Genomic DNA, 26,068 nt, shown 5'->3' with positions numbered 1-26,068 from the left:
GTCTGACCCAGCAGGGCTCTTCTGAGGTCCTTCTCAGGGGAAGGCCTCGGCCTCCCTGCCCTGTTGTTGGCCCTCCAGAGGAACTGGCTGGCCCCTGTGTGAGACGGGAGGCTGGACTAGAGGGACCCTCCCTGGTCTGACCCAGCAGGGCTCTTCTGAGGTCCTTCTCAGGGGAAGGCCTCGGCCTCCCTGCCCTGTTGTTGGCCCTCCAGAGGAACTGGCTGGCCCCTGTGTGAGACGGGAGGCTGGACTAGAGGGACCCTCCCTGGTCTGACCCAGCAGGGCTCTTCTGAGGTCCTTCTCAGGGGAAGGCCTCGGCCTCCCTGCCCTGTTGTTGGCCCTCCAGAGGAACTGGCTGGCCCCTGTGTGAGACGGGAGGCTGGACTAGAGGGACCCTCCCTGGTCTGACCCAGCAGGGCTCTTCTGATGTTCTTATGTTTTTAGAGTTCTGGTAGGTTCTGGACTTCTATAGTCTGAATCTCGTTTTATTATTCATTGAATGTCCCATCCTGCGTAATCCACCTTGAGTCTTGGTGAGAAAGGCGGATTATAAATAATGTAAATAAAATAAAATAAGATTTAGAATAAACTAAATGACAGTGGTGGAAGGTTCCAGAAGAGGCAGAACACTCAGAGACACCATAATAAACAATAGAGACCAATCTGTGAAAATGGAATTCGCGTCCAGTGGCACCATCAGAACCTCAGAAGAGCCCTGCTGGGTCAGACCAGGGAGGGTCCATCCACTCCAGCTTCCTGTCCCACACAGGGGCCAGCCAGTCCCTCTGGAGGGCCAGCAACAGGGCAGGGAGGCCGAGGCCTTTCCCCTGAGGAGAGCCTCAGAAGAGCCCTGCTGGGTCAGATCAGTGAGGGTCCATCCAGTCCAGCATCCTGCCTCACACAGCGGCCAACCAGTTCCTCTGGAGGGCCAACAGCAGGGCAGAGAGGCCGAGGCCTTCCCCTGATAAGGACATCAGAAGAGCCCTGCTGGGTCAGACCAGGGAGGGTCCCTCCAGTCCAGCCTCCCGTGTCACGCAGGGGCCAGCCAGTCTAGAGGAACAACAGCGCAGAGAGGCCGAGGCCTTCCCCTGAGAAGCGCCTCAGAAGAGCCCTGCTGGATCAGACCAGGGAGGGTCCATCCAGTCCAGCATCCTGTCTCACACACTGGGCAATCATTTCCTCTGGAGGGCCAACAACAGGGCATAGAGGCCGAGGCCTTCCACTGATGTTGCCTCCTGGCTCTGGGATCCAGAGGTTAAGTGCCTCTGAATGTGGAGGTTCCCCATAGTCACCATGGCTAGCATCCATTGATAGACGTATCCTCCATGAATCTATCTCATCCCCCTGTTTATTCCTGTGACCATCACTACATCCTCTGATAGCGAATCCCACTTTGTAACCACTTTCTGTGTAAAGCAGTATTTCCTACACCAGTTTGGAGTAGTGGATAAGTGCGTGGACTCTAATCTGGGAGAACCGGGTTTGATTCCCCACTCCTCCACATGCACCCGCTGGATGACCTTGGGCAAGCCATAGTTCTGTCCAGGGGTCATTTCGTAGAAAAAGAGCTAGGGGGACTCATTAGCATAACTCATTAGCATATGCCGCACCCCCTGACATCACCGGAAGTGTGTCCTCCCCACAGCCGGCGGCGACCTCCAGCGGGCACCAGCAGGGAGCTCCAGGCCCCGCCCTCCCGCACCTCACCCGGGGGGATGGCGTCCCCCCGCGTCCCCCCCAAATGACCCCTGGTTCTGTCAGAGCCATTCTCTCAAGGACAGCTCTATCAAGAGCTCTCTCAGCCCCACCCACCTCACAGGGTGTCTGTTGTGGGGAGGGGAAGGGAAAGGAGATTGTAAACTGCTCTGAGACACCTTTGGGTAGTGAAGGGCGGGGGATAAATCCAGTCTCCTCCTCTCCTCTCTATACGGGGCTGCCTTTGTTCCTGATCCGGAGGCAGCAGCTAGTGCAGAATGCCGCAGCCAGGCTGTTGATGGGTCTCTGTATATGGGACCACATCCAGCCTGCGTTGAGGACGCTGCACTGGCTGCCTATAGCATACCGGATTCGGTTCAAGGTGCTGGTTTTAACCTTTAAAGCCCTATATGGTCAGGGGCCTGCCTACTTGAGGGACCGCCTTTCCCCATATGTGCCCCAGAGAGCACTGAGGTCAGGGTCGCAACACTGTTTGACCCTCCCTGGTGCGAAAGAAGCCAGGCTGAATATCACCAGAGCCAGGGCCTTCTCAGTGGTGGCCCCAACCTGGTGGAATGAGCTCCCGGAGGACATCAGGGCCCTGCAGGACCTCGTACAGTTCCGCAGGGCCTGTAAAACGGAGCTCTTCCACCAGGCTTTCGATTAGGAGCCGCCACTGACGAATGTGCCCTGGAACATCTCCTGGCCTGAGACCTTGCGGGATGCAACTCCTATCATTGGGTATGTGATTGGATTGTCGCCATCATCTGTCAATTTTATTTTAAACTGTTGCTGTTTTAACTTGGTACTGTGTTTATTAATTGTTTTAACTCTGTATTGTTTATGTTGTTTTAACTCTGTTAGCCGCCTTGAGCCAGCGTGTCCGGCAAGGCAGGATAAAAATAGAAATAATAAATAAATATGAATATTTTGTCTGTCCTGAACCTACTGCCCATCAGCCAGTTTGGTGTCGTGGTGAAGTACGCGGACTCTAATCTGGGAGAGCCGGGTTTGATTCCTCACTCCTCCACATGCAGCAGCTGGTGTGACTTTGGGCAAGCCCTAGTTCTGGCACAGCTGTTCTTGACAAAGAGCCGTCCTCGAAAGAGCTCTCTCAGCCCCGCCTCCCTCCCAGGGTGCCTTTTGTGGGGAGGGGAAGGGAAAGGAGTTTGTAAGCCGTTCTGAGACTCCTTCGGGTAGTGAAGGGCGGGGGATAAATCCAATCTCCTCCTCCTCTTCTTTTTCTTCTGCCTTCAAGTTCTAGTATTTTGGGAGAGGGAGAAAAAATTCTGTTTGTCATCTCTCTCCATAAAACCCTCTCACTATAAAGACCAACAGTATTTTCCAGGGTATAATCCTTTGTGAGTCAAAGTGTACGTTGTCAGATGTGTATGGGTGTCAAATGCCATCAAGTCACGGCTGATTTACGGCGACCCCAACAAGGGGATTTCGAGGCAAGGGAGAAGCAGAGGTGGTTGGCCATGGCCTTCCTCTGCAGAGCCTTCCTTGGTGGTCTCCCTTCCAGCTACCGACCCTACTTAGCTTAGACTTACGGTGACCCCAGCAAGGGGCTTACCAGGCAAGGGAGAAGCAGAGGTGGTTGGCCATGGCCTTCCTCTGCAGAGCCTTCCTTGGTGGTCTCCCTTCCAAGTACCAGCCCTGCTTAGCTTAGACTTATGGTGACCCCAGCAAGGGGCTTACCAGGCAAGAGAGAAGCAAGGGTGGTTTACCATTGCCTTCCTCTGCAAGGCCTTCCTTGGTGGTCTCCCACCCAAGTACAAACCCTGGTTAGCCTCCAAGATCTTACAGAATTTGGCTACACCATGTTACCTTCCCTCCCCATAGTGGGCCTTATAGGTGTATGAACCTGTCTAGGATTATGCTGCTGGGAATGTATCTCCTGCCACTTGGTTCTGAAGTTTCCCCCACCAATTCATCATTACATAAAGTATAATTTACTACAATGAATGAACCCTGGATTAGATGGAACTTTGGACTGATCCAATACAGTGATCTTATCTCCTGAAAACCCACTGATGGACCTCTGCTCCATATGCTTATCTAATTCCCTTTTGAAGCCGTCCATGCTTGTAGCACCCACCACTTCCTGTGGCAGTGAATTCCATGTGTTAATCACTCTTTGGGTGAAGAAGTACTTCCTTTTATCCATTCTAACCCGACCGCTCTGCAGTTTCATGGAGTGCCCACGAGTTCTTGTATTGTGAGAAAGGGAGAAAAGTACCTCTTTCTCTACCTGCTCTTTCCCATGCATAATCTTATAAACCTCGATCATGTCACCCCTCAGTCGTCTTTTCTCCAAGCTAAAGAGCCCTAAGCGCTTTAACCTTTTCTCATAGGGAAAGTGTTCCAACCCTTTTATCATTCGAGTTGCCCTTTTCTGCACTTTTTCCAAAGCTATAATATCCTTTTTAAGGTGTGGTGACTAACTTCTCCCTGCCTGCCCCCTCGGCTTCCCTGCAAAGCGCTTCTCCTCCTCCTCTTCCTTGCTGCCGAGGACTGGAAGCTGCAGCAGGAGCAGCAGCAGCAGGAGGGCCAGGGGAGCGACAGCTTGTGAGTGCCCTGCTGGTCAGCCTCTTCTCCAGGCGCCCTGACGAGGGGGGAGCCTGGCGACTCTCCTCGCGCCCTCTGGTTGTCAACTTGGCTGTTGGGGGGCGCACGGGGGGTGGCGCCAGAAGGGATCCTCGCCTAGGGTGCAAGATGAGCTGGGGCCGGCCCTGATTGCTAGTTCCAGGTTGGGAAATACTTGGAGATTTGGGAGTGGAACCAGGGGAGGGGAGGGGAGGGGAGGGGCCTCAGCATGGTACAATGCCATAGAGTCCACCCTCCAAAGCAGCCATTACCTCCCGGGTAACTGATCTTTGTACTCTGGAGATCAGTTGTGATTCTAGGAGATCTCCAGGCCCCGCCTGGAGTTTGGTAACCCTAATGTTACCCCTGTTCTACTATATTTGTGTACCAACAAAGAAATAGCTTATACAGATCACCGTGGCAAGAATGTGACGGGTTGCAATGTTCAATCTCTCTGTTGTTGCTTCTGTTTATAATTTGCAACATTCAGACAATCATGAGGCAGGGAGTTCCACTGGTTTGCTCTCACAGTGTTGGGAGTTTCCATAGGAGGAGTTTGGGAAGAGGCCGGAATTCAGTGGTAGAGCACCTGCTTTGCACACAGAAGGTCCCGGGTTCAGTTCCCAGCAGCTCCACGAGAAGGTCTGGGTGATGTGAAGGACCTCTGCCTGAGACCTGAGAGAGCTGCTGCGAGTTCGAGTAGACAATGCTGACCTTGATGGACGGAGGATTTAAGTTTAGCCTTTCTACTGTTCTGTTAAGAAGCATTGTAGACTACAGCCGGTTCTCAGGGATGTCTTCTGGTCCAGGGCTGCTCACCCTTCTTTCTCCGTGTCCTCCCAAGTTCCAGACTCTTGTTTCGGCATCATCGGACGGGGCCCTGCCAGGCTTGGATAAGCCACTCCCACCACCATGACGACATCCTACCAGAAGGAGCTGGAGAAGTATCGAGATATCGATGAAGACAAGATCCTAAAGGAGCTTTCGCCAGAGGAGCTGGCCCAGTTGGACTTGGAGCTGCAAGAAATGGATCCCGAAGTGAGACCGGGGCGGGTGTGGCGGCACCGTGGGTGGGGTGGCCGACTCCATGTCGGGAAGCTCCTGGAGGTTCAGGGGTGGAGCCTGCGAAAGGCGGAGTTGGGTTAGGGGAGGGACCGCAGTGGGGTATAATGCCAGAGAGTCCACTCCCCAAAGCTGCCCTTTTCTCCAGGGGAACCGATCTCTCCAGCCTGGAGATCAGCTGTAAATCCAGGGGGTCTCTCCAGGCCCCACCTGGAGGCTGAAGTAACCCAAGCTGCAGTGTTAGGAGAGTCTAGTAACAAATAAATATACACTGCAAAAACCTTTTAACAAACTAATGTGTTCTATTTATGGTCATCATTTAGTAAAGTGCATAGTGTGTCATTATTTCATCTTAGCCAGGTATATATATTCATCACATTTAAAGCATTTACCTGCAATTTGCTTGCATTATAAGGCCAGGGTTCGTTTCGTAGAAAAAGAGCTAGGGGAACTCATTAGCATAACTCATTAGCATATGCCACACCCCTGACATCACCGGAAGTGTGTCATAAGGCCACACCCCCAGACATCACCGGAAGTGTGTCATAAGGCCACACACACCGCCCCCAACAATCCCGGCCGCCGCCGCCAGCCTTGCAGCTCCACTGCCGAGCCCAATGAGGGGCCCGGCGGTGGACCTGCAAGGCCGGCGGGAGTGCAAGGAAGCCCCGCGAAGGCCCTCCCTGGCCCCAGGCAGGCAGGGGTGGGGAGAGGCAGGGAGGAAGCAACTTACCCTCCCTCTTCTCCTGCCTCCTCCTGGCTGAATGAGGGCCGGAAGCAGGGCGCCGGAAGCAGGGGGCGGGGCTTCGTCATGTGCCCCACCCCCCGTACCTCACCCCGGGGAACTGCGATCCCCCCCGATCCCCCCCGAAATGACCTCTGGTATTACACCAGACTTCTTTGAGAACTGATATTACTGGTCTCCGTGTGCTTTTATTGGTGCTGATTTCTGACATTTTTTCCATGGTATTGATTGTTTTTATGGGGTTGGTTTTATGATAACTTAATGATTCACCTTTAAAATTTTTGCGCTGTAAACTTTCTCGGGCACATCTACTGGAAAAAGGAGATTAAAAACATTTTAACTGAATATTTCTTGTTTTACTCAGCTCTCGTTACTTATTTTTGCTTGGTGACCTTTTTTTTTTTTGGCATGGTCGAAAAGCGATACAGAAATTTTCCAGATAAAAATATGATTTTGTGACCGTTGCTTTGCGGCTTACAAACTCCTTTCCCTTCCCCTCCCCACAACAGACACCCTGTGAGGTGGGTGGGGCTGAGTGACACAAACTGCTCTTTTTCAAGGACAGCTGTGCCAGAGCTTGTGACTGACCCAAGGTCACATCAGTAGGTGCAAGTGGAGGAGTGGGGAATCAAACCCGGTTCTCCCAGATTAGAGTCCGCACACTTAACCACAACACCAAACTGGCTCTCACAGCAAACTGGCTCTATTTATGCTTCAGCCTTCATTGTCAATGTCTGTGATAACTTTGCATGCCAATTCTAAGAAATGATTTCCCCCCTGTACTCTGCTGAAATACTATTTAAGTCGGCTCAAACCTGCATTCGGGGTACACGCCCTGTTTTGAAAGTGCCCTGAGAGGTGCTTTTGGCTGTACCGCACGCTTAATAAACAGCTGTTGATTCTCCTTGCTGACTCCGGGTGGTCTGTCTCTCAGAATTCCCGCTACACATGCAATAAGCAATAACATTCAGTACATATAGATTTCTAACTACCAGACAATTTTGTATCAATGCAGCGTTGAAAATGACAGGAGTACTCCGTCCATGAATGTTAGCTGCACAATGTGTCTTTTGTAGGACCGGCAAAAAGCATCCATACAACTATTAAGAACATAAGAACGTAAGAGATGCCAATGTTGGATCAGGCCAAAGGCCCATCCAGTCCAACACTCTGTATCACACAGTGGCCAGAAATACCAGGTGATTCCAAGTGTTAATCACTCTTTGGGTGAAGAAGGACTTCCTTTTATCCGTTCTAACCCAACCGCTCAGCAATTTCATGGAGTGCCCACGAGTTCTTGTATTGTGAGAAAGGGAGAAAAGTACCTCTTTCTCTACCTGCTCTTTCCCATGCATAATCGTATAAACCTCAATCATGTCACCCCTCAGTCGTCGTTTCTCCAAGCTAAAGAGCCCTAAGCGCCTTAACCTTTCCTCATAGGGAAAGTGTTCCAACCCTTTTATCATTCGAGTTGCCCTTTTCTGCACTTTTTCTAAAGCTATAATATCCTTTTTAAGGTGTGGTGACCAGAATTGCACACAGTATTCCAGATGATTAAGTATTAAGAAGGCTGTCCCCCTTTTTGGAAGACTTCATGCAAGGAGAAGCGGGTTTATAAGTCTAGAAACTCCCGTTGGGGCTTGACTTTTAAAACACTGATGCAAAATTGTCTGGTAGTTAGAAATTTGTATGTACTGAATGCTATTGCTTATTGAATGTAATGAATATTTATACCTGACTTGGATGAAATAATGATACACTCTGCACTTTACTAAATGATGACCATAAATAGAACACATAAGTTTGTTAAAAGGTTTTTGCAGGGTATATTTATTTGTTACTAGACCCACCTGGAGGCTGGCAACCCCAGAGGGAGGAGAGTCATTTTGGGCTTGGTGCTACCTACTTTGGCAGCCAATTTGGGCTTGGCTCCACCTCCCGTGGCGGTCATTTTGGGTTTAGCTCCACCTCCTGTGGCAGCCATTTTTGGTTTGGCTCCACCGCATGTGGCAGCCATTCTGGGCTTAGCTCCACCTTATTTGGCAGCCATTTTGGGTTTGGCTCCACCTCCCGTGGCGTCCATTTTGGGCTTAGCTCCACCTCCCGTGGCAGCCGTTTTGGGCTTGGCTCTGTGGCAGCCATTTTAGGTTTGGCTCCACCACCTGCGGCAGCCATTTTGGGTTTGGCTCTACCACCTATGGCAGCCATTTCGGACTTAGCTCCATCTCCTGTGGCAGCCATTTTGGGCTTGGCTGCACCTCCCGTGGCAGCCATTTTGGAGTGGCACTCACCAGCCCCTCTCGAAATGCTAAGGGTGCCTGCAGGCTCATGCTCCAGAGCATCCCTCTCACCTCTCCCCAATTCCGCTTCGCCCCCTAGAATGTCTTGCTCCCAGCTGGGCTTCGCCAGCGAGACCAGACCAAGAAGAGCCCCACGGGGCCGCTGGATCGGGACGCCCTCATGCAACACCTGGAGAAGCAGGCGCTGGAGGTGGAGGAGCGCGAAGACCTGGTGCCCTTCACTGGCGAGAAGAAAGGTAACGGGAAGAGCTTGGCTTTGTCACCCTTCCCAAAGGGCACAGCCTTCCGGACCTCCTGGTACCTCCTACCAGGGGTCATTTCGTAGAAAAAGAGGTGCAGGAGCTCCTTAGCATAACTCATTAGCATAACTTATTTGCATATGCCACGCCCCCTGACATCACTGGAAGTGTGTCAGAAGGCAACACCCACCGCTCAGGCTCCACTGGACTGTTTTGGATCGCTAGCCAATGGGGGGGGGACGTGCAGATCTGTCCTCGCAGAGGAGGGAGAGCTTGTACCTGAATAAAACTTGGTCTTAAAGGTGCCACTGGACTGTTTTGGACCGGGGGGGCGGGGAGGGCTCTGCAGCTTACCTGGCTGCTTCTTGCTCTGATTGAGGGCTGCTGGGAGCAGGGGGCGGGGTTTGTTGCATGTGCCCGCCCCCTGGGCTCTTTACTGCCGGAGCGCCGTTCCTGTGTGCTCCTGCAGGAAATGACCCCTGCCTCCTGCGTTCCTCTTGGAGGCCGTCTGTCACCTCCAGCCTGTGGGGTTGCCAAGTGTTCAACCTGCCTCCGCTGCATGGGTCACACAACCCTGGTTGTGTTTCTCCCCATGTTGCCAAATTCTTAGAGTTGCCAACTCCGGGTTGTGACATTTCTGGAGATTTGGGGGGGGCGGAGCCTGCAGAGGGTGTAATTTGGGCAGGAAGGGCACTTTGCTGGATGTAATGCCCCAGAGTCCACCTTCCAAAGCAGCTGTTTCCTCCAGGGGGGATTGATTTTTGTTGCCTGGTGATCAGTTGGAATCCCGGGGGATCTCCAGTCCCCACCTGGAGGTTGGCAACCCTATGGATTTATGTAGCTCCAGCTGCTGAAGAAGGCAGAGGACAGGCCAGGCTGGCTTCCCTCCTGGTCACTTGGCAACCTGGCTTCCAGGAAGAAACCCAGTGGGAGGACTCAGTTTGGGATGCGGGGCTCCGCGGGGCAGCGTGTGTCCCCCCAGGTCACTGCAGGGAAGGGGTTTGGGGAGGGCAGGGGCCACAGCAGGGTAGAATGCCATATAGTCCCCCTTCCGAAGCACCTCCCAAAGCAGCCATTTTCTCTCATCTTCGTCGTCTGAAGATCAGTTGCAATTCTGGGCGATCTCCAGGCCCCACAGGGAGGTTGGCACCCCTGCCGACTGGTCCCATCGCTCCTTCGGTGGGTGAGAGAGGGGAGAAGGTGTGCCCCGGTTTACAAGCTGGGTCAGGTGAGGAGTCGCATCAAACCATATTGAATTAGATGGTTTCTGAATGGACCCCGAATCACTGAGGCTAGTAAACCAGAAGCAAGGAGGTGTGGTTTGAAGTTGGTTGACAGTTGTACAAACCATGGTCTGGTGAATGAGCAGAGGTCCATCAGTGGCCATTAGCCACAAGATAGATAGGGGCTCTGGGGCAAGGGATGCTCTGTCTTCTTGGTGCTTGGGGGGAGGGGGGGGCAACGGTGGGAGGGCTTCTAGTGTCCTGGCCCCACTGTTGGACCTCCTGAGGGCACCTGGTATTTTTGGCCACTGTGTGTCACAGAGTGTTGGACTGGATGGGCCATTGGCCTGATTCAACATTGGCTTCTCTTACATTCTTATGTTAAGAGCAGACGTCCATCAGTGGCTGTTAGCCAGAAGGTATAGACAGGTATAGACAGGGACTCTGGGGCAAGGGATGCTCTGTATTCTTGGTGCTTGGGGGGGGGCAACAGTGGGAGGGCTTCCTGGCCCCACTGCTGGACCTCCTGATGGCCCCTGGTATTTTTGGCCACTGTGTGACACAGAGAGTTGGACTGGATGGGCTACTGGCCTGATCCAACATTGGCTTCTCTTATGTCCTTACGTATCTCAGTCTGGGGCAAGGGATGCTCTGTCTTCTTGGTGCTTGGGGGGGGGGCAACAGTGGGAGGGCTTCTGGAGTTCTGGCCCCACTGCTGGACCTCCTGGTGGCCCCTGGTATTTTTGCCCACTGTGTGACACAGAGTGTTAGACTGGATGGGCCATTTGGACTGATCCAACCTTGGCTTCTCTCATGTTCTTATGACTTCTCTTATGTCCTTACGTTAAGAGCAGAGGTCCATCAGTGGCTATTAGCATAAGAACATAAGAACATAAGAGACGCCAATGTTGGATCAGGCCAGTGGCCCATCCAGTCCAACACTCTGTGACACACAGTGGCCAGAAATACCAGGTGACACCAGGAGGTCCAGCAGTGGGCCCAGGACATTAGAAGCCCTCCCACTGTTGCCCCCCCCTCCAAGCACCAAGAAGACAGAGCATCACTTGCCCCAGAGTTCCTATCTATACCTTGTGGCTAATAGCCACTGATGGACCTCTGCTCCATATGCTTATCTAATTCCCTCTTGAAGCCGTCCACCACCTCCCGAGGCAGACTGTTCCACTGCTCAACCACCCTGACAGTTAGGAGGTTTCTCCTGATATTTAGCCGGTATCGACTCCCTTGTAATTTCCACCTGTTAGATCTAGTCTTGCAACCCGGAGCAAGACAGAATAGATCTGCTCCATCTTCTAGATGTCCGTGCACCGTCCCGTCCAATGCCAGGAGTTTCTCGGGACCAACTGTGCTCCAGGACGGTGGCGGGCGAGAACTCTTCCGGGACTCTGCCAGGACCCCCGTGTGCTTGCAGGCCCCGGCCTGGGGTGGAACGGAGGGCAGGGATTATATTTAGCTCTGCCTGGAGCTCGATGAGAATTCGAAACAGCCAGGAGGGTAGCTCAGATGTCCGGACCCACAAAGGGAGCCCCTTGAAAGGGCTGGCGAGATCTCTTGGAATGGCCCTTTGCTTCCCCCCCCCCCAAGAGCCAGCCCGTTCCTCTCGAGGGTGGGTTTGACAACAAGCCGTGGTCCTGAGGTCAGTGGGCCTCGCTTCTGGGTCGCCTTCGAGTGCCGCCGCTTTGACCTTCCAGGCCTCAGCTCGGTCCCCGTCACCCGAGTCAGAAAAGCCGGCTGTTCGTTTCAGCAGCTTGCCCCCTTCGTTTCGGCCCTCTTCCTCAAAGCAAATGCCTCTCGGTGTTTGTCGCTGCCACCAGCTAAAGGGGGATTACAGAGATCTTCCTGGTATGGCCGATTGCAAACCTACCAAAATCCTGTCTTGCTGCCAGAGGGGGACTGTCCGGAGGAGACCGGTTTGTTGCCACAGGAGCCGGGGTCGTGCAAGGAGCTCTCTGTTGATTGCCCCAGAAGCCAGGGCCTAGCAAAGAGCTGACCAGGGGTCATTTTGTAGAAAAAGAGGTGCAGGAGCTCATTAGCACAACTCATTAGCATAGCTTATTTGCATATGCCACACCCCCTGACATCACCGGAAGTGTGTCAGAAGGCAACACTTACCGCTCAGGCACCACTGGACTGCTTTGGATTGCTAGCTATTGGAGGGGGGGGGGAACGCGCAGATCTGTCCTCGCAGAGGAGGGAGAGCTTGGACCTGAATAAAACTTGGGCTTCAAGGTGCCACTGGACTGTTTTGGACTGGGGGCGGGCGAGGGGGGGGACTCTGCAACTTACCTGGCTGCTTCTTGCTCTGACTGAGGGCTGCTGGGAGCAGGGGGTGGTGCTTGTTGCATGTGCCCGCCCCCTGGGCTCTTTACTGCCGGAGCGCCGCTCCTGTGCACTCCTGCAGGAAATGACCCCTGAGCTCTCTGTTGACTGCCCCAGGAGTCAGGATGTTGCGAGGAGCTCTCTGTTTCCTGCCCCAGGCGCGGTGGCCTGTGTTTGCTACCACAGGAGCGAGGGTCTTGCAAGGAGCTCCATTAAGTTATGTCCTGAGGAGCCGGGGTCTTGCAAGGACCTCTGTTTGCCCTGTACCTGCTCTGCTCAGGTATGGCAAAGGAGCTGATGTCCCGGACAGTGTTCCCTCTAAGCTGAGTTAGTGTGAGCTAGTTCAGGTTTTTAGCCTCCGGCTCACAGATTTTTACCTCCGCTCAGGAAGGAGGGCTCCAGAGCAAACTACCGGTAATTCATGCAGCAGTGAAAAGTATTGATACTGACGCAGTGATTTCAGCTCATACTTTTATTTTAAGTCAGAGGTCATTTCGGGGGGGGGATCGTGGGGGATCGCACATGACGAAGCCCCGCCCCCTGCTTCCGGCCGCCCCGCTTCCGGCCCTCATTCAGCCAGGAGGAGGCAGGAGAAGAGGGAGGGTAAGTTGCTTCCTCCCTGCCTCTCCCCACCCCTGCCTGCCTGGGGCTTTCGCGGGGCTTCCTTGCACTCCCGCCGGCCTTGCAGGTCCACCGCCGGGCCCCTCATGGGGCTCGGCAGTGGAGCTGCAAGGCCGGCAGCGATGGCGGGACCGTTGGGGGCGGGGTGCGTGGCCTTCTGACACACTTCCGGTGACGTCAGGGGGTGTAGCATATGCTAATGAGTTATGCTAATGAGTCCCCCTAGCTCTTTTTCTACGAAACGACCCCTGGTCTTAAAGGTGCCACTGGACTGTTTTGGACCGGGGAGCTGGGGGAGGGGCTCTGCAGCTTACCTGGCTGCTTCTTGCTCTGACTGAGGGCTGCTGGGAGCAGGGGGTGGGGCTTGTTGGATGTGCCCGCCCCCTGGGCTCTTTACTGCCGGAGCTCCGCTCCTGTGCGCTCCTGCAAGAAATGACCCCTGGTGACGACCACCCCAGGAAGGCCATAGAGAGACGTCCGCTGCCTCAACCGAACTCCTGGCGGAACAGCTCCATCTGGCAGGCCCTGCAGAATTGAAGGAGATCCCGCAGGGCCCTGATCTCGACTGGGGACATGTTCCACCAGGCAGAGGCCAGGGCAAAGAAAGCCCTGGCCACGTTCGAGGCGAGACGGATGTCCTTTGGGCCGGGGACAACCAGGAGATGTGGGTCCATAGAGCGTAACATGTCAGCTATGTTGCCATGGGGGGTGGGGAGTTCATTCTGTGTCTTGTTAATTGTTATTGCATTCCTATCCCTGCTGCTCTGCTTTTTGCCGAAATGCTTATCTATACAGATGTGCAGGAGGAGGTTGTGGTGTCTGGAGGGCTCCTATGTACCGTGAGAGACTCTCGGTCCTCAGCTTTAGCCACCTAACGGTTGCCTGACTTATCCCGCGCGCGGGTGGGTCCCTAATTGGCCCATGCGGGGGGGGGGGTGCATACGAATACCCTATATCCTATTAGGCTCTAGTGGCTGTGGCCATTCCTAACAGTGCCTGTGTTACTGCATCTATAGCTTTGCAATAAAAGTATAACCGTTCCTGAATGCGTGTACTTCGTTGTGAGCGGTGGGTTCTGACATTCTGTTAGGAATCAGAAATGCAATTTTGCATCAGTATTTTAAAAGTCAAGCAGAATCGACTGGTAGCTGTTAAACCGAAGGAACTGAATGTATGTACCTGACAAGGATGTTATCATAGCACACCATGCACTTTATAGAATGATTGCTATAAACAGAACACGTTAATTCACAAACGTTTCTTGCAGTGTACATTTGTCCGTTACTTGACTCTCCTAACGCTGCAACTCAGGTTGCTACACCAACAGCAATTTATTAGTACAGCAATTAAATTGTGGTTGACTAAATTGCGACGCCCACCCGGAGGTGAGCAACCAAAGAGAATTTTTGGGAACGATCCGTCCCCTGATATTTTGCAGTCCAGTTGGGCCCAAGAAGTCCTGTTGCTCTGGATTCCCGCAGAGCAGCGGTCAAACTTCAGCTGAGAGACTTTGGCAGAATATCCCAAGTGGATTTGACGAGAAGGAACAGGTGCCTCCGGCAAGCCGAAGGGAAGGTGGGAACTGCCTCCTCCGGCCTGCCCTTTTCCCTCCTTCACCGGCTCGCTTCCCACGCTCGTTCGTTTTCTCCCTGTGCCGGAATGAAGGAAAGAGCCAGCGACTACCACGTCGCAAAGGGCAGCCCGGCCTTCCCTTCCTGACTTCAATTAGGAACCGGGAGGCCAGGCAGAGACGGAACGTTCCCGAAAGGTCAGGGCGTCTGCAGCTTCCTCTCTGTAACGGCGCTGTCCAAATCAGCCGCTCGACTGAAAGCCATTTCGAGGGTACTCGGAAGGCGGCTGACGGAAGGAAGGGGTCGATTCGGCACTGTGGAATGGGGCCGCTTCAGAATTCAAAAAAGCAGTGATGTTCCGTTTTAAAGCAAGTTTCTAGACCTGATGAGCATCAATTCCCAAACTGGGAAAGCAGTATGTTAAGAGAAAACTGCCATGGAAAAAAGTAGGGCTCATTTCAGACCAAATCTTCAGAGGAGGCAGCCTAGCGCTTCCCTGCATGAGTCTCTACCCTGGTCTTCCCTCCTTCCACTCAGCCCTTGCTGGAGTGGACCAAACATCTGTGCCCGGAGGATTGGATTGTCCACTCATTGCCAGCGCAGTGACGCAGCAGAATTATTTGTCTGCAGAGGTGGCTACCTGTTGCATCTCTGGATGAGTCGCAAACCTGAGCTTGCCTGTTAACACCCAGAACAGGGAGTCATACTGAACCATAGGCAGTGGCCTTCAGTGAGGATGGGCAAACTCGTACCCCTACACACTCTAAAATTAAACCTTTCGGGATGTAAGCATTTGGCGTGTCTCCAATTTTAATTCAGAAGCAAGCATCTCCAAATATTGAGACTCTGAGACTCAGAAGAAGGCTTGCCAACTCCAGGTTAGGGAATTCCTGGAGATTTTGGGGGTGGAGCCTTGGGAGGGCAACGTTTGGGGCTTGGAGGGACCTCAGCGTGGTATAATCTCATACAGTCCATCTTTCAGAGCGGCCATTTTCTCCAGCGGAACTGATCTCGAGTCTGGGAATGAGCTGGGATTCCAGGGGATTGGCAACCCTACGAGAAGGATGTGGGCAAAACCGAGAGGGTGCAGAGGAGAGCGACGAGGGTGATCAGGGGGCTGGAGACTGAGCAAAGGCCTTATAAGGGCCCTGGGAATGTTTAGTCCGGAGAAGAGGAGACTGAGGGGGGACATGATTCTTAATGGGTTAATGCAATCTTAGGATGCATCAACAGAAGCCTCGTGTCCAGATCACTGGAGGTGGTCGTTCCGCTCTATTCTGCTGTGGTCAGGCCCATGGCTCCCTGTAAGATGTGGAGTCCTGTGAGCAAAAATTCTACTCTGTGAGCTACTGGCATTAAAGTTGTGAGCAAGTAGTTCGGCTACTGCATAAATTAGTTTGCTCTGGAGCCCTCCTTCCTGAGCGAAGACAAAAATGTGTGAGCCAGAGGCTAAAAAACTGTGAGCTAGCTCACACTAACTCAGCTTAGAGGGAACACTGGAGGCCTCACCTGGAGTCCTGTGTCCAGTTTGGGGCACCACATTTTAGGAAGGATGTTGAGAAGCTTGAGCGTGTCCAGAAGAGGGCAACCAGGACGTTGAGTGGGTTGGAATCCAAGTCTTAGGAGGAAAGGCTGAAAGAATTGGGTCTGTTTAGCCTGGGAAAGAGAAGGCTTAGAGGGGACATGATTGCAGTCTTCAAGTATTTGAAGGGCTGTGATGTAGAAGATGGAGCAGGTCTATTCTCTCTTGCTCCGGATTGCAACACTAGATCTAATGGGTGGGAATTACAAGGGAGTCGTTACCGGCTCAATATCAGGAGAAACTTCCTAACTGTAAGAGTGGCTGAGCAGTGGAACAGTCTGCCTCGGGAGGTGGTGGATGCTCCTTCGCTGGAGGTTTTCAAGTGGAGGCTTGGCGACCATTTATTTTATTTATACTTATATTCATACCCCACCCACCCTGTCAATAGGCTCTGGGCGGCTTTCAGAAGACGACAGTGTGTGCTGAATTAGCATAAAACCATAACATTAAAATAGTATTAAATATTCTCGAAATTACAATAATAGTATTTAAAGTGCTCACAGTATTAACATAGATGGTGTGAATTTCCATTCCGGCAATCTTCTGATCTTACGGCCAGTCCTATGGTCCAGATATTAAATGGCGTAGTCCATAGTGGGCCAGTCCCATATTCCAGATGTTCAATGGAATAGTTGGTGGTAACAGTGGTGGCGGTGGCTCCTATTTGAAAGCCTGGCGGAAGAGCTCCGTCTTGCAGGCCCTGCGGAACTGTACAAGGTCCCGCAGGGCCCTTATCTCCTCTGGGAGCTCATTCCACCAGTAAGGAGCCGCCACCGAAAAGGCCCTGGCCCTGGTAACGGCGAGCCTCACATCCTTGGGGCCTGGAATAGTCAAACGCTGTTGTGCCCCGGACCGTAGTGCTCTCTGGGGTATAAATGGGGAAAGGCGGTCCCTCAGGTAAGCCGGACCCTGGCCATATAGGGCTTTAAAGGTAAGTACCAGCACCTTGAAGCGAATCCAGTATGCTATTGGCAGCCAGTGCCGTTGCCTAAGCACAGGCTGGATGTGCTCCCATCTTTCGGGTATATTGTAGGTATGTAGGGTTCTCTTTCGGCTATGCTCCTGCAGAGTGCAGGGGGTTGGACTAGATGACCTGCAAGGTCCCTTCCAACTCTAACATTCTATGATTCTGTGATTGCTCTCTTTAAATATTTGAAAGGCTGTCATTTGGAGGAGGGCAAGGTCCGGTTGGCAGCTTTCAAGAAGAGGCTGGACGAATATTTGTCAGGGATGCTTTAGGCTGGTCCTGCATTGGGCAGGGGGTTGGACTAGATGGTCTCTGTAGGGCCCCTTCACACTCTCTATGATTATGTGATTCTAAAACTGGCCCATGCCCACCTTTTGCTATCAGGTCTCCTTTGCTGGTCTGATGCTGATTTCTGTTCTTGTGTCTCCTGGCGGCAGGGAAACCCTTCATTCCAAAGAATCCCAAGCGAGAGATCCCGAAAGAAGAGCAGATCACACTGGAACCCGAACTAGAAGAGGCCTTAAAGAATGCCACCGATGCAGAGATGTGTGACATTGCTGGTAAAGAACCATCCAAGAGACGGGGCGAATTGGGGGGGGGGGCGTATGTGTGATGCGGAAGACAGCGGGGAGGGGCGCCAGACCCCCTGGGTTATGGATTCAGGAATCAGGACAGACACAAGGAAGTGCTTTGCTCATAGAACTTGTGGAATTCACTGCTACGAGATACATTCACGCCCCCTGGACAAGCCAGGTAAAAAAGAGTGGGAAAACTCACAGGGCACATAAGAACATAAGGGAAGCCATGTTGGGGCAGGTAACAATTAGAAAAAGGTAAAGGTAAAGGTTCCCTTGCTCGAAAGCCAGTCGAGTCCGACTCTAGGGTTGTGGTGCTCATCTCTGTTTGCTCCCTTGGGGACCCTGAGTGGGTGGAAAGGTGGCACAAAAATGTTTTAAATATATAAAAACATAAATATTAAAAGCTCAGCATAAAACAAACAGCTTCAAAAGATGATGCGATCCCACCCAAGGGAGGGCAGAATTACCCGCTGCTTGTGGAAGCTGATTGGAAGAAGGCCAGGCCAGAACGGTAAATCATGCAGAGAAGCAACAGGGAAGCCTCTTTGGTGAGCAGGTTTTTAGAAGCCTTGAATGACTTAATTTTCGGGGGGGGGGCGGGCAGTCCTTGTTCCAGGGGTTAAGTGCATGAGGGCAAGTTACCCCATGTTGCCTGCAAGCCAGAAAGTCCCTTGATGACACCTCCCCTCCGATGCCCCACCTATTTTTATTGCCAGAGTGGTTCCCTGGCAGGTGTAAACCGATAGGCCAGGAGCGAGCCTCAAGTTTCTGATTTTAGCTTCTGTCTGGTGCTTGGCCAACCCTCCTTCTCTGCTCCCTGCTGAGCTCTGGGAATCAGAGCCGGTCGTGGCCGAGGCAGGCCTGGCGTGGAAAACAGGCTTAGCCAGTGGGAGAAATAGGCCCCTGAGGAACCAGATCCCTGTAAAGGATGGCCTTCTATAGGTTGCCACCAATGTTTCCTCTAAGCTCTGGAGTCTTGTGAGCAAAAATTCTCCTTTGTGAGCGACTGGCATGAAAGTTGTGAGCGAGGGATCTGGCTACTGCACCAATTAGTTTGCTCTGGAGCCATCCTTCCTGAGCAAAGACAAAAATGTGTGAGCTGGAAGCTTAAAAACTATGAGCTAGCTCACACTAACTCAGCTTAGAGGGAACACTTGTTGCCACCCTCCAGGCGGGGCCTGGAGAGCTCCCAGAATCACAACTGATTTCCAGACTACAGAGGATTCATTGATGGCCCCAAGAATATATAGCTTTAAGTGGGGATTTGATAGGTGGAGGGAAAGTCTATCAATGGCCATTAGCCACTGAGACTGAGGGGAACTTCCACATACAGAGGCAGTCAACCCCTGAATCCAAGAGCCAGAAGGCAACATCAGGGGAAGGCCTCAGCCTCAATGCCCTGTTGTTTGCTGTCCAGAGGAACTGGTTGGCCACTGTGTGGGACAGGATGCTGGACTAGATGGGTTGCTGGTCTGATCCAGCAGGGCTTTTCTGATGTTCTCCTCAGGGGAAGGCCTCAGCCTCTCTGCCCTGTTGTTCGCCCTCCAGAGGAACTGGCTGGCCCCTGTGTGAGACGGGAGGCTGGACTGGATGGACCCTCACTGGTCTGACCCAGCAGGGCTCTTCTGAGGTTCCTCCCAGGGGAAGGCCTCAGCCTCTCTGCCCTGTTGTTGGCCCTCCAGAGGAACTGGGTGGCCACTGTGTAAGACAGGATGCCTGACTAGATGGATGCTCACTGGTCTGACCCAGCAGGGCTCTTCTGAGGTTCTTATGAAGGCCTCAGCCTCTCTGCCCCGTTGTTTGTCCTCCAGAGGAACTGGTTGGCCACTGAGTGAGACAGGATGCTGGACTAGATGGACTCTCACTGGTCTGACGCAGTAGGGCTCTTCTGAGGCTCTTCTCATGGGAAAGACCACTGCCTGAAACCCTGGAGAGCTGTAAAGAGGGGCTGTGGCTCAGTGGAAGAGCATCTGCTTGGCACGCAGAAGGTCTCAGGTTCAGTACCCGGCAGCATCTCCAGTTAAAAGGACCAGGCAGGAGGTGATGGGAAAGACCTCCGCCTGAGACCCTGGAGAGCTGTAAAGAGGGGCCGTGGCTCAGTGGCAGAGCCTCTGCTTGGCATGCAGGAGGTCCCTGGTTCAGTCCCTGGCAGCATCTCCAGTTAAAAGGACCAGGCAGGAGGTGATGGGAAAGACCTCTGTCTGAGACCCTGGAGAGCGGCTGCCGGTCTGAGTAGGCAACACTGACCTTGATGGACCCCAAGGGTCTGACTGAGTGTCATGCATCTCCATGTGTCCGCATGTGCTTCCTTGCAGCCATCCTGGGCATGTACACTCTGATGAGCAACAAGCAGTACTACGACGCCATCTGCAGCGGCAACATCTCCAACACAGAAGGCATCAACAGTGAGTGAGCCCTGATTCGGGCGGCCGTGATGGTGGGGGTGGGGGGGCAGTCACAGAGGCCCACTGCTTTCTGCTCTGTACGTGGGGAAGGACCGAAGACGGAAAGCACTTGCCTGCCTTATGGTACTTAAGAGAGTCCACGGTGGAGACGACGTGTGTAATTTTAGCACAGTTTCTTTTGAAAGCGAGTTTGGTGTCGTGGTTAAGAGCGGCGGACTCTAATCTGGGAGATCCAGGTGTGATTCCCTGTTCCTTCACATGCAGCCAGCGGGGTGACCTTGGGTCAGTCACAAGTTCTCTCAGAGCTGTTCTCTCAAGGGCAGTTCTGGAAAGAGCTCTCTCAGCCCCACCTGCCTCATAGGATGTCTGTTGTGGGGAGGGGAAGGGAAGGAGATTGTAGGCTGCTCTGAGACTCCAAGTGAAGGGTAGGGTATAAATCCAATCTCCTCCTCCTCTTCTTCTTCCACTCTACTAAGAGCAGTGGACTCTAATCTGGAGAACCGGGTTTGATTCCCCACTCCTCCTCCACATGTAGCCAGCTGGGTTACCTTGGGCCAGTCACAGTTCTCTCAGAGCTGTTCTCTCAAGAGCAGTTTCTGTCAAGAGCTCTCTCAGCCCCGCCTACCCCACAGGGTGCCTGTTGTGGGGAGGGGAAGGGAAAGGAGTTTGTGAGCCGCTCTGAGACTGCGAGTGAAGGGCAGGGTATAAATCCAATCTCCTCTTCCTCCTCTTCATCTTCTTCTTCCACTCTATTAAAAGCGGTGGACTCTAATCTGGAGAATTGGGTTTGATTCCCCCCTCCTTCACATGTAGCCAGCTGGGTTACCTTGGGCCAGTCACAGTTCTCTCAGAGCTGTTCTCTCAAGAGCAGTTTCTGTCAAGAGCTCTCTCAGCCCCGCCTACCCCACAGGGTGCCTGTTGTGGGGAGGGGAAGGGAAAGGAGTTTGTGAGCCGCTCTGAAACTCCGAGTGAAGGGTGGGGTATAAATCCAATCTCTTCTTTGGCCACCACTGTGATACTGAATGCAGATAGGGCCCTGGGACAGTGAAGCAGAAGTACGTTTTTGTCAAAGGTCTACATCAGAGCAGCAAACGATGAGCGCGGCCTCTCTTTCCCCTGCAACCATTTCATTGATGCGTCCCCCTCTCGCAGGCGTGGTGCAGCCAGATAAATACAAGCCAGTCCCGGACGAGCCCCCCAACCCCACCGACGTGGACGAGACGTTGAAGAAAATACAGAGTAACGACAAGGATCTTGAAGAAGTTAACCTTAATAATATTAAGGTTGGTGTCTCCGATTGGATTACAAAGAGACCCTGGAGACGGATGAAACCTCCAGGTTTGCTGTGATAGCCACTGGTATCTGCAGCTTTAAAAACTGATTGCTCAGAGTATTAATTTGGAGAACTCTAATCCCAACTTTCCACCCAATCAGGGCCCGGAAGGAGGCAAACGATTAAAAAGACAAGGAAAAACAAGTTTTGAAAACCTGTCTATAGAACAGCAATTAAAAATATAAACAGGAAGGCGGGTATTAAATACTGGGCATTGCAGTGAAACAGCTCTACTTTATTAAGTGATTTCAGGAATAAGACCGAAGCCTCAGGGCAAGAGCCTTGTTTAAATAGCATGCAAAAACCACACACAAACACACACAACTCCCAACAATAGGCTATTTACATAACATTAGTTCCTCATTGGTCACCTCCAGAGTCCTGGTGGGCTATTGTTCTAGAGCTCCAAGCTCAGCCAGTCTCTGGTAAACAGTCCTGGAATGTTCCAGCTCTAATACATAACAGAGGGGCTGTCAGGGACCAAGGCCAGAGTGATTTGGTCCATATGACTCACTCTAGTCAGCGTTCTTGCTGCGGCATTCTGTAACAATTGTCGGTTTCCAGACAGTCTTCAAGGGCAGCCCCACAGAAAGAGCGTCACAGTAGTCTAACCTTGATGTTACCGGGGCATGTACCACTTGGCAAGATCTGTTTTTAAACCAGGAAAGGGTTCCCCAGCCAAAGAAGGTGCACTTCGCCATAAGTGCCACCTGCCTATCCAACAGGAGGCCCAAATCTAGCAGGACCCCCAGCTGGTGAATGTGCTCTTTTAGGAAAGTGCAACGCCATCCAGAAACGGAGATACCGCAGTTCTAGAGTCAATCCTTCCACTTACCAGTAGCACCAAACTCTTGTTGGGCTTAAGCTTCAGTTTATTAGCCCTTGGTGGAGAACTGGTGTTTCAGAACTTTAAGAAGTGTCCCCTCCCCCTCTTCCTTCTGACAGGACATTCCCATCCACACCCTGAAAGAAATCTGCGAAGCCATGAAATCCAACACTCAAGTGAAGAGGCTCAGTCTGGTGGCCACCCGGAGCAACGATCCAGTGGCACATGTATGTAGCTCTTCGGTCGACAAAAAATTACCTGCAGACTCCTTGGGGAAGTTTGGTACCTTGGTCTAGGGCCTGAGTCCGACAAACAGCTGGCGAGGAGGAAGGGAGACAGGGAGATCCCACGACTGGAACAGGAAAGGTCAAGGTTAACATGGCCCTTCCGTGGTACGGGCTCCAGATTCAAGAGCACCTGGTTCTAGCCCCACTGGGGCCAAGTCACAATCAGCTATGAGGATACAAGAGTTAAGAACATGAGAGAATCCAATGTTGGATCAGGCCACCGGCCCACCCAGTCTAACACTCTGTGTCACACAGTGGCCAAAAATACCAGGTGCCATCAGGAGGTCCAGCAGTGGGGCCAGAACTCCAGGAGCTCTCCCACTCTTGCCCCCCCCCCAACCACCAAGAAGACAGAGCATCACTTGCCGCAGACATAAGAACAAAAGAAAAGCCATGCTGGATCAGGCCGATGGCCCATCCAGTCCTACACTCTGTCCAGCAGTGGGGCCAGAACTCCAGGAGCTCTCCCACTCTTGCCCCCCCCCCAACCACCAAGAAGACAGAGCATCACTTGCCGCAGACATAAGAACAAAAGAAAAGCCATGCTGGATCAGGCCGATGGCCCATCCAGTCCTACACTCTGTCCAGCAGTGGGGCCAGAACTCCAGGAGCTCTCCCACTCTTGCCCCCCCCCCAACCACCAAGAAGACAGAGCATCACTTGCCCCAGACGTAAGAACCCAAGAGAAGCCAATGCTGGATCAGGCTAATGGCCCCTCCAGTCCTACACTCTGTCCAGCAGTGGGGCCAGAACTCCAGGAGCTCTCCCACTCTTGCCCCCCCCAACCACCAAGAAGACAGAGCATCACTTGCCCAAGACATAAGAACATAAGAGAAGCCCATGTTGGATGAGGCCGATGGCCCATCCAGTCCCACACTCTGTGTTACACAGTGGCCAAAAAGACCAGGTGCCATCAGGAGGCACAGCAGTGCACAGCAGTGGGGCCAGAACTCCAGAAGCCCTCCCACTGTTGCCCCCCAGGCACCAAGAAAACAGAGCATCCCTGCCCCAGACAGAGTGTTCCCTCTAGACCTTGTGGCTAATAGGCACTGATGGACTATCTGCTCCAGATGTTTCTCCAACCCCCTCCTGAAATTGTCTGTGCTTTTAGCCGCCACCACTTCTTGCAGCAGTGAGTTCCACGTGTTCATGACTCGTTGGGTGAAGAAGGGCTTCCTTTTTTTTTTTTAATGGGCAATCTTTGCCGTTAGCTGTTGGCTATTTTTCCCCCCCAGGCAGTGGCTGAGATGCTGAAGGAGAACAAGACCCTCCAAACCCTCAACATTGAATCCAACTTCATCACCAGCGCCGGGATGATGGAAGTAATCAAAGCCATGAAGCAGAACACGACACTGTCCGAGCTCAAGGTGGACAACCAGGTGAGGCACCCTCCCTTCCGTGCGTATTCTGGGAGCCACTTACGCTTTCAGGGTGATCGGGCAAATCTAAGAGGGGCACTAGTTGTAAGATTTGGCTTCTGTGTACCATAGAAATATAGAGCTGGAAGGGACCTCAAGGGCCGTCTAGTCCAGCTCCCTGCACAATGCAGGAGATTCACGGATACCTCCCCACACCCGGTGACCCCTGCTGCATGCCCAGAAGATGACAAAAAACCTCCAGGATCCCTGGGCCAGTCTGACCTGGAGAAAAATAGCTTCCTGACCCCAAAGTGGCAAGCAGCATTTCCCTGGGCAGGTAAGAAAGGGCCACAAGAACCAAGCACTGAGGCAACCCTTCCTGCCCTCCCTCTCATGATCTGCCTACGTTCACAGAATCAGCATTGCTGTCAGACAGCCACCTAGCCCCTGTTTGAAAACCTCCAAAGAAGGAGAGCCCACCACCTCCCGAAGAAGCCTGTTCCACTGAGGAAGTGCTCTAACTGTCTGAAAATTCTTCCTAATGGTCAACCGAAAACTCTTTTGGTTTAATTCCAACCCCTTGGTTCTGGTCCGACCTTCTGGGGCAACAGAAAACAACTCCGCACCATCTTCTATGTGACAGCCCTTCAAGTACTTGAAGGTGGCTGTCACTTTCTGTCTTCATGTGATCGATATGCTGGGATCCTGGAGGTTTTTTTTTTTTTTTGCCCTCTTCTGCACATGGAGCAGGGGTCACTGAGGGTGTGGAGTGGGAGGTATTTGTGAATTTCCTGCCTTGTACAGGGGGTTGGACTAGATGACCCTGGAGGTCCCTTCCAACTCTATGATTCTATGCTTCTAAATGTCCATCTAGTTCAGCATCTTTTTCCAGCAGGGTCAGCCAGAAGGTAAGAGTCTTCCTCTGGTGTTTGCCTATGTCACAATTCGTCCATCTGTTTGTTTCAAAGTTTTCAAAATCATGGAAACTGGGGACCGCTATCATACCTTGCAGCAGGGAATTCCATGTCATCAAACCAATTCATGAAGTAGTATTTTCTTCTGTCTGTCCCAAGTCTTCTGTCGCATTGAGTGACCCTGAGTTCTAGTGTTCCTAGAGAAGGAGAAAAAGTTCCCTCCGTTCACTTTCACTGTGTCATTTGTAATTCTATCAGATTCTATCACAGTCCTTCTTAGCCAGCCACTCCTTCTCACGCAGCTGTGTTGATCTTGTTGGGAAATCTGCTTAAGAAGATTAATCTCCACTTGCAGCTGTTAGATGACCTTGGGCAAGCTGTAGTTCTCTCAGAGCGGTTTAGTTCTCTCAGAGCTCTCTCAGTCCCACCTACCTCACCGGGTGTCTGTTGTGAGTAGGAGAAGGGAAAGGGAAAGGAGTTTGTAAGCCACTCTGAGACTCCGAGTGAAGGGCGGGTATAAATCCAATCTCTTCTTCTTCTTCTTCTTTTGTACACTAGACAAAAGAAGGAAAAGGAAATGTCTGGGGAGAGGAGGGCAGGGAGGCAGACAAGCCTGCATTCCCTGCCCAATGTTCTCCAGGTGCCTCCAGGGAGAGAACATTGGGCAGGGAACCCAGGCATCTGTAGAATGCCTGTCTCTCCCTTCCCCATCTGGGGAAGGGGAAAAAAGGCATTCAAATCCCCACAGGCAGCGGGGGGCTCTGCAGGGCTTCCCTGGCCCATTTTTCTGTGCAGGCAGGCCAGGAATGGAGGCGGGGTGGGGTGGGTGGCACCCCAGGCTCCTTACTGCTGGAATGCCGCTCCGCTGTGCTCCGGCAGGAAATGACCCATGGGCAGGGCTTTTTTTGTAGTTCCAGCAGGAACTCATTAGCATAATAGGCCACACCCAACAGCAGAAACTCATTTGCTTATTAGGACACACCCCTGACAGCACAGCTCATTAGCATATTAGGCCACACACACCATGTTCGCAGAAGTGTGGTCATCCATACACACTCACCTTTTGCTTCTTATTCTGTTTACCTTATTTGTTGTCAAAACCCAGAGCTTTTTTATAGCAGGAACTCCTTTGCATGTTAGGCCACACACCCCTAATGTAGCCAGTCCTAATGAGTTTCTGCTGTTGGGTGTGGCCTATTATGCTAATGAGTTCCTGCTGGGTGTGGCCAACTCGGGAGCCAGCCGGAACTCCGTTCCTGTGCGTTCCTGCCCAAAAATAGCCCTGCCCATGGGTACAAAGAAGAAGAGAAGAAGACCCTGCAGGAGGCAGCAAAAAGACAATTAGGATAGTGAGGTCAGCACCTTCTCTCTCCTGTTAAGTGTCATTCCTTCTGTCTACAGATTGCTACTCTCAGGGCAATTTCCCCCTCCTTCTC

At 52.5% G+C, this 26,068-nt stretch overlaps 1 protein-coding gene across 1 annotated transcript in view; it reads left to right on the top strand.

Annotated features, from left to right (window-relative positions):
- TMOD4 (tropomodulin 4) overlaps positions 1-26,068 on the top strand; it is a 48,098-nt gene that overhangs the window by 18,749 nt on the left and 3,281 nt on the right. The window contains exons 2-8 of the mRNA XM_015424497.1: positions 5,129-5,322; positions 8,471-8,627; positions 17,369-17,491; positions 19,825-19,914; positions 21,067-21,197; positions 22,193-22,300; positions 23,596-23,739. Coding sequence (XP_015279983.1) covers positions 5,197-5,322; positions 8,471-8,627; positions 17,369-17,491; positions 19,825-19,914; positions 21,067-21,197; positions 22,193-22,300; positions 23,596-23,739 — 879 coding nt within the window. The 5' untranslated portion in view covers positions 5,129-5,196. The remainder of the gene's footprint in view (positions 1-5,128; positions 5,323-8,470; positions 8,628-17,368; positions 17,492-19,824; positions 19,915-21,066; positions 21,198-22,192; positions 22,301-23,595; positions 23,740-26,068) is intronic.

Source organism: Gekko japonicus, unplaced genomic scaffold (assembly GCF_001447785.1).
Source record: "Gekko japonicus isolate JY-2015 unplaced genomic scaffold, Gekko_japonicus_V1.1 scaffold142, whole genome shotgun sequence".
Taxonomy (NCBI): domain Eukaryota; kingdom Metazoa; phylum Chordata; class Lepidosauria; order Squamata; family Gekkonidae; genus Gekko; species Gekko japonicus.
Note: the sequence above shows the minus strand (reverse complement) of the source record. Positions and strands in the feature narration are given on the sequence as shown.